At 43.0% G+C, this 8,524-nt stretch overlaps 1 protein-coding gene across 2 annotated transcripts; it reads right to left on the bottom strand.

Annotated features, from left to right (window-relative positions):
• Positions 1-5,293: 5,293 nt before the first annotated feature.
• Positions 5,294-8,206, bottom strand: LOC112272373. 2 transcript variants are annotated; one of them, XM_024462984.1, is made up of 3 exons: positions 7,920-8,206; positions 5,628-5,910; positions 5,294-5,546 (listed from the first exon to the last, which is right to left on the bottom strand). In XM_024462984.1, exons 1-3 carry the CDS (start codon positions 8,023-8,025, stop codon positions 5,519-5,521), a joined length of 417 nt encoding a protein of 138 aa, XP_024318752.1. In that variant the 5' UTR covers positions 8,026-8,206; the 3' UTR covers positions 5,294-5,518. The 2 variants fall into 2 exon arrangements, with proteins under 2 accessions (XP_024318752.1, XP_024318753.1); XM_024462985.1 differs by having other exon boundaries at positions 5,659-5,910.
• Between the last annotated feature and the right edge of the window lie 318 nt (positions 8,207-8,524).

Genomic DNA, 8,524 nt, shown 5'->3' with positions numbered 1-8,524 from the left:
TGCTAAGCGTTGGCGCTAGCGCAACCTTCCTCTCCACCCTTGGCAGAGGGAGCAGATTCCTTCGGTGGCTGGAATTGGCTACAAGGGGATGCGCAGGTGGTTGGTGGAGGCCGGGAAAGGGTTCGGTGGCCGGCGGCGGTGTAGGTGGTGGAAGAGCAGGGGCCGGCGGCATGGCGGCTTTGCTCGGAGGCGGGCACGCCCCACGCATCGGGCTTGGGGGCTTGGGTTTCGTTGTAAGACGGAGGAATCGTGAATAAGACGGGAGGGAGAGAAAAAACAAGCAGTGACGTATTGATTGTAATTTTAACGAAATTAACTTACGGAGGCTAACCATCACCACCAATTCCAATTTAATATATTACTAGCAGGTGTGCCCGCGCGTTGCTACGGGTCAATAAAATCACAAACTATTTATTTTTATTTTTTGTGTAGGCAACTCATGGCGTCGTCGAGGTCGGCATGCGGGTGTGGTGACGTCGGTTGTAAGATGGAGTAGAAAAAATCGTGAAAAAAACCGGAGGAAAAAAAAAACGGGTAGTGACATATTGGTTGTAATTTTAACTGGAGGAAAAGAAAATAACGAGCAGTGGCATATTGGTTGTAATTTTAATAAAGTTAACCTATGGCGACGACCGCGACCGTACCATCACCACCAACTCCAATTTAATAGATAGTAATAAATAATATATAAATCAGTCACATGTCTGGCCTACCAACTAGGAGATGAGAGAACCAGGATGACATTCAAATTTTAATCAACGGTTCTAAAACAGCCTACTTAGGAATATGTCACATGCCTTCACCTAGGTTTTGATCGGAGACGAAAATGGTGTTACTGAATTGCTGGTTGTTTTTCGCTGGTGAAACAACAACCGGTGTTCACCAGGGCTTCCGTTTGCTCCCACCCAGGCGTTAGCCAACACCGTGCTCTGTCACAACAGTGCCATGTTAACTTGTGTTAAAATATTATTTTTTTATTTAGTGTTCCTCTGATTCATAAAAAGTGTCGTTCATTTTTACTAAATTAGTACAAATTTTGTACTAAGGGCATCTTTAATAAACAGGTACTATAACTGGTGCTAAAAAGGTGAAAGATGGTAGTACAAACTTAGCTAGGTATCAGCCGTTCCAATGGTGGATTTCTTTGTCTTGCTAGTAAGATCAGAAATGTTATCTAAATGATGCAGGTATGTCTTTTTTAGACGATGATCTACAACGGACATCAACTTTGTAGCCTATACATGTGTCTAGTGTGCAAGCATGTGGCCGGGGAGGCATGCTGCACAAATCAATCCGTGATTTGGGTGGGTCCAGTTGCAAGTAACGAGGCAAGCCTCCAATGGATGGTTTCGTCGGTACTTCGGTATTGGTTATTCCTACGAGATCGTAACTTCTGCCAGCAACTGTTTCATCATTTTTTGATCAAACTTACCTGCCACCTCACGTATTTGCTGATGTGTACAACTGTAGTACCGGCTAATCTAGACTATTGTAGATGTTCGAAGTGGATGACACTTTTTATGAATTGGAGGGAATACACTGTTAATCACCTAAACACAACTCAATGCTCCATCATGTGGTTAGCATGCTAGGCATACGCCAACCTTCGTGAACAGGAGGGAGTAGCACGTGAGAAAAATCTTGTGATTCTAAGGTATAATGACAAAACTAACATAAAGACAAAAGAAATTCGAAAACTAAACTCGACACGAAACAAAATAAAAAATCTCCTTTTTGCTCAATGTTTGCACATGGGACGCTATCGTCTGAAGCATAGCGCCTCGTGTGCAGGCGCTATGCCCCTGTCCTGTGGCGAAGCTGGGCAGCCCGAGCCCCACCTACGCTCATGTAGCGCCCAACAGGAAGGCGCTATGCCTAAGAGCATAACACCGCAACGCTCTGGCCACAGGTATGGTCAAATGACAAGCAAATCTGGCCTAGCGTTTCGGCCACTTTAGAGCACTGGGGCATAGCGCCTCAGCCCAAGGTGCTATGCTCTCAGGCATAGCGCCCTCTTCTTGGGCGCTACATGAGCGAAGGTGGGGTCCGGGCTGGCCGAAAACCTACGGTGACAGGGCCATAGTGCCTGCACACATGCGCTATGATTCAGATGATAGCGCCCCCTTCGCAGGCGTTGAGCAAAAGAGTTAGATTTGTGAATTTGTTTCGTGTCGAGTTTAGTTTTGAATTTCTTTGGCCTTTAAGTTATTTTTGTCGTTTTCCAGGTTGGAAACCTCCCTCTGCCTGGCTTTTTCGATGTTGCAAATCTGATCGACAATATTAGGAGTTGGCAGCCGAGAAGACCAACATCAAGCGGGAGAGGGAGCTACTAAGGGTGAGTTTGGCATTGAGGTGAATTATGATAATGCAGATTTTCCAACCAGGTTTTGCTTATTTTTGTGTTTGTCTAACCAACTTTTTCCTGTTTTTCGGTGTATTTTTTCACAACAGATTATAAAATAAGTTCACCGCAGCGCAGTTAAGCAATGCCAAACTGGGCCTAAAAGAATCATGCAGACATTACATGATTAGGCAAACACTATTATGCAACTGCCAAATATTCATGTATCGATAGAGAAGAGGAGAGAGGAGACATGAGCTAGTAACCAACAACAACTTCATAATCCAATCCAATAACCTGCAGGTCGTGGAGACAATTCTTGATGATGGTTTTTCTGCTACGGCCGCAGCTGCTATTTTCCTTGATAGTAGAGTTCTTATGTCTGGTTTTAGTAAGGTTTCAGTAGAGTTTTGTCATAGGGAAGTCAATGAGGTAGCTCATGAGATAGCTAAGAATTGTTATAGCACCAGATTCTCTTGTGTTTGGGACGATGATCCCCCTAGCTTTTTATTGTCGTCTTTGGTGAAGGATGTAACTTTGTTTGATGATCAATAAAGCTAGCAAAAATAAAACAAGTTACTATTGCCCTTGCTCTAATGCCGTCCCGCAGATTGAGGACACATAACACATGATAAATTGAAAGGTCCGAATGTTCATCCAAAAGTATCTAAATACTGCATAAAGAAAAGGCTACTCCGTAGTAGATAAGGCCTTTAGCGATCGATAACCGAGACAACGCAGGTAGAAGTTGTGAGAAACATGTCTTCATGAGGCGAGCTTGTCAGCTAATCCTACCTAATTGCAAAGCCCCTTGCTTTCTTCAAACATTGCCAGAGAACAAATCAGCCAAGCAAACCTGAAAGCCACAATGCTTTATGCAAACTCTATGTTAAACTTGATTATACTCGAAGTTATGCATATTCTTGTGTTTTTTAAAATCACATGTAACTTTATTCAAACTCAAAAACCACGACATGGGCTTCTGAAGGCACAATTAGTACTATAGCTGAAAATTGCAAATCCTGAACCCATCAAGCTGATAAACTATAAATTTTCAGTGGTACCCAAATAAGACAAAATCAAAAGGCAGTCAAGTTTTTTGAGGGGCAAAGACAATAGGCCAAAAGGCATATTGCCATATATTAAATAAAAGAGTTAACTGCACAAAAAAGGGGAAAAGAAAATGAAAAAAGGCAAAAAGAAAACTAGATCATCTAAAAGAGGCTATCCAGGCCTCAAAGCCTCTAAGTTCCTTTCTCTTCGTTCTGTGCCAGACTTGATTAAGCTCTTCGATGAAGAGTTTTCTGCATCGATATAAACTTGACTGGTTGTTGTTGATTAGGACCCAAAAATACATTCATCACGAAGAATATTGAGTTATACTCACTCCGATCCATACTAACTGTCATTTAGTATAACTTTGCACTAAGTTAGTACAAAATCTGAGACATTATTATGAATCGGAGGGAGCAATTTTTTCTTTGATATAAATTCTAGCATGTCGACAGTTTTTGACATCTTAACAAAGATCCCAAAATGCATTGCACAAAGCTTTTACATCGCTCAAATTCAGTTACAGAGGCCTAAACAAATAATTCTCACTGTTTCAACTTTGTTTAAGGAGAACAATTATTCCAAACAAACACCTTTGACAAAAGAACAACAAGAACATAGGATTGCAGACCACAAAAATGATCACCACATCCTGTATGCCTGTGTGACAGAAACGTTTGCGCCAGAACTGCTGGAGCGGCTGGACCTTGACCTGCAAGGGAACATGGCGGTCATAGAATTGCAAAGCACACTGGAGGGACTTTAGTTTTACCCATCTAACAAATCAAAGAAAATAAAAGGAGAATTATTGAACAAATCAAAGGCAAACCTTCAACCTTGAGATGGAAGTAACCACAAAAAAGACTACTACTTATGAATTTTACAGCTTATTTACAGTAAACTAAAAAGTAATACTCCCTCCGATCCTAAATTCTTGTCTCAAATTTGTCCAAATATGGACGTATGTATTTTTAAAAAGCGTCTAGATACATGTAATATTTCGTCAACAATTTAGGATCGGAGATAGTATTAAATATTGCAAATCATATAACAAAAGGAACAAATGAAATTTATTTTATTACTTAAAATAGGATTGATCAATCTTATCTTGGAGAAGAAGAACCTCTTTCGCCTAACAACTAATGATTGTAACTCCCTAAATCAGTTTAGTTCTCTGATAAATAGAACACTCGTGTAGTTCACTAAGCACATTTTTTAATTCAGCAATCTGAATTGTTGCAAGCAAACAGATAGTGGGCCAGAAACAATTCAGCAATCTGAATTGTTGCAATCTAAATTAATTGCCAAATATTAAACTGAAAACAATACAACAAGAAATGATAAATTAATCCCTAACCACAGGAAACAATACAACAGGAAATGATAAATACATCAGGAAATCTGAATTTCTGTTGTTGCCAAAGGTTAGATAAATTAATTGCCAAGAAAATTCACCTGCCAGGAAACATATTGATACTGGCCCTAACCACCTCAACTACATACATGAAAAAATAGGGAGAAACCATAAAAGAGTGGATCCTATATGCACAATGTGTCAATGAGTTCAGCGACGGTCCTGGGGTTTCGAAGGCCATACATGCAGCAGCCAAATGGTCTACTGAAATTCACTACATGAAGTATTGGGGGGTATGCGCATATTACCGAAGTAAATAAAAGAAGGAAAACAGGACCTGTCAAATTCATATAGAGTTATGCACAATAACTCACCAGAAACAGACAAGTATTTGCTTTGGCATGAGCACCTTAAATGGTAAGAATCATAGAGCCCAATATGGCACCATATGCTGATACACTTTATTTATTTATGCAGGCCCAAAAGTAGTCTTGTAGCTGGAAGCAAAAATGGTAGCAAAATGGGAGTTGCAAATGGCCCTGAAGTTTGCTGGTCCAAGAATTCGTTTTCTTAATGGGCTAAAAAGGAATCCACATGAATAAAACATAAGCCACAAATTCCTATTCTACAAACATTTCACATGCAGCTTTGGAGGTTCAAGAAAAAACACAATTGCATCCATCTAGAAAAACACAAATGCATCCAAGTAAACATTCTATTCACAATTGAGCATCTCTTGTTCATGATGCCTTTGCTGCAACAGGGTTGGTTCAAACTTCTGGTTTCAGGTAGCCAAACCTGCAAAGAACAAAAGCTACAGTTTGTTGAGATGCACAGATCCCTGTCCATGGCACATGCAAAAATACTGTAATTCAGCACCTGAACTGTTGAACATTAAGCAACTGTGTACCAAAAACCATATTCGACTGTTCTCCGGCACGGCCCAAACGCTTTCCACACATCCGATCGGCAAGCAACAGGGAGTTCAGGTCCACCCAAGCAACCAGCCCCGTTATTCTTTTCTTTAGCCTAGCCATTTGTGCCTTCTTTTTTTCTCCTTTTGCAATGATTGCCTCAACGACAACCAACCAGCTTTGCATGTGAACCCCAGCTCCTTTCCATGTCAACTGACTCTCGGGGCAAAGAATTTGGTAATTTACAGCTAAAATCAAACAAAATGATCGTCAGGCACAACTCACGATGATGCTAGCGGCTAAAAATACGCAACTAACCAGTGGTAAGAAGACGCGACTAGCCGGTTTATCCATTTCTACTTATTGGCTTACAATTTTATCTATGCCTACTTACCGGTTTAGCAATGTTTACTTGTCAATTTGTCAACACCTACTTGCTAGTTTATCCAGATCTATTTATCGGCTTATCCACACTACTTGTCAGATTAATTGTGCTTACTTGTTGGGAAGTTTGTTTCTACTTGCCGGATATATTATCCATGACAACTTATCGGCTTATCCACACTACTTGTCAGGTTAACTGTGCTTACTTGCCAGGTTCACCGTGCTTAATTGCCAGGATACATGTGTCTACTTACCAAATTAACTGCACTTTACCTACCGGGCTTATATATCCACGCCTACTTGACAGTTAAGTGCGATTAGTTGTCGGTATATCCATGTGTGTACTTACTCATTTATACATGTTTGCTACCGACTTACCGATTTGTCCACACGTACTTCTCAATTTATTAATTCCTCTACTTGCCAATTTATCCACGCCTAATAGCCAATTTATCCACACCTACTTGTCAAAATAACTAAGCCAACTTACCGGTTTATACACACCTACTTGCCGGATTATCCACACCTACTTGCCAGGATAACTAAGCCCGCTTGCCGGATTATCCACATCTACTTACCAGGTTGTCTTCTTTTCTAGTTTAGAACAAACTTGTCAATTAGCAATAGTTAGAAATTATTAGCTAAAATTAGCAATAGTTAGGGCTTTTTAGCTAAAATAATGGTTGGTTACACGCATGCTAACAAAACATAGTACAAGCATTCAACTTTGTACGTAGAGACAGACAACATCGTGCAAACTAGTAGTTGCAATGAAATCGAATTGTTTCGTCAGTCCTTCTTATAAAAAATACATATACTAAAGCAAATGCTAAAGCACTGTATTGAATGCATCATGGTAGTGCATCAAACATATGCTTGATCGCTAACATCTGACAAATTAACGAAGCATGGTTCTTTAGAAAGCATGCTTTATCACTAAACTCACCAAAACTCATTCCGTCAACCATACAACTTACTCCATAGCATTGTTCAAGACAGGTAGCAACAGGAGGCTTCATAATTGAAGCAACATAAATCGATGGCAGGAAGAAAGGATCACCAATTAGCATCGTCAAAAACCGAGAACACTTCTTTCGAGTGACGCACGAGCTGACCGACAGAACCCAATCAACATCAATCCCCCACCTCTGCGACTTGCTCCTGCTCCAACTCCACCGCAACGTCTGCTGCTGCTGCTCTGACGCCGCAACCTGTTGTTCCTCTGCCGCCGCCACACCTGATGCTGCTGCTCCACCACAGCTTCTCCACCGCTGCCGCTACTGCTCCGCTGCGTCCTGCTGTTGCTCTGCCGCCGTCACACCTGATGTTGCTCCGCTGCCGCGAACTGCTTCGCCGCCGTGGGCTGCTGGCCGGCGACGTTCCCAGCGGCCAGGAGGACGGCCAACACGAACATGGGGCATGCGGCGACCACCAAGCCTTGATTAACCGCTAGCTGCGGCTGAGGATGAGGGGTGGCGGAAGATGGCGCCGGCGGCTGCAGGAAAGAGGGACAGGGACAGGGCGAGAGAGGCGGTGGAGCAAAGGATGGGGAGATCGAGGAGGGAGACATCGCGAAGAAAAGAGAAAGTTGCGGTGGGCAAAAGATCGGACGGTGGGGGCACGCGCCGCTGGCTAAGACATGGCTGGGCCCGTGCCCCACTTAGAAAGTCCTAAAAGAAAAAACTCATTCATGAATAGCCGTTGTTTTAGGGCCCGAACCCACAACTGGGAGAAAAATAGAGGGCGATTAAGGCAAGTGTAACACGTGTTCCAGTAAAACGCGATCGGCATTTCCACAGGCAGGTGGTGAGCAGAGCATGTCATGTCCTGATGTCCAAAACAGAGAGAAAACAGGGCAACAATAAGAACTCACCAAAAGTGGAGTTTGTCGTGCTCCGGACGGAGGAACCGAGGAAGGCGTCCACCCGGTCACCGCAGCTGCTTGGCTCGCCATCCACTCCCCGGCGATCTTTTTTCATCACTCAGATATGCGGCAACACAAGCACTCCTATGCTCCTGGACAGGAGCGTCACCGCTCTGTGATTCCGGACGTGAGCCGCCTCAGCTAACCTGCCGCTGGCTGGTCGCGTCTTGAAGTACCATCCTGTTCTGGGCTCCGCAGGCACTGCCGTGAGTGGCTTCTCGGTGAGGCGCTAGGCAGCAAAGGAGAGGCAGAAGAGGCGGCTCGAGCCTCGAGGCAGGTGGTTTATGTTGAGACCGTTTTTTATGGAAGTCTTTGTTTATGTAAATCATTGAGAAATTTGGATCTACGGTCCCTGTACTTGGAAAGTTGGCTCACTTTAGTCCTTGAAGTTGCGATTTGCAGAAGCAGTACCTTAAACATGGTTTACTGGCTCAATTTAGTCCTAATTTCAGTTAGAAGGGGGGAAGGGGTTTGACCGCCACGTGGCTACGGCCACTATTTTCACGCGTGAGGGACTGTACTTTTTCAAAAACATCTCCAGGAACGTGTTTCTT

The sequence above is a fragment of the Brachypodium distachyon genome, chromosome 4, assembly GCF_000005505.3.
Source record: "Brachypodium distachyon strain Bd21 chromosome 4, Brachypodium_distachyon_v3.0, whole genome shotgun sequence".
In the NCBI taxonomy this organism is placed as follows: domain Eukaryota; kingdom Viridiplantae; phylum Streptophyta; class Magnoliopsida; order Poales; family Poaceae; genus Brachypodium; species Brachypodium distachyon.
Note: the sequence above shows the minus strand (reverse complement) of the source record. Positions and strands in the feature narration are given on the sequence as shown.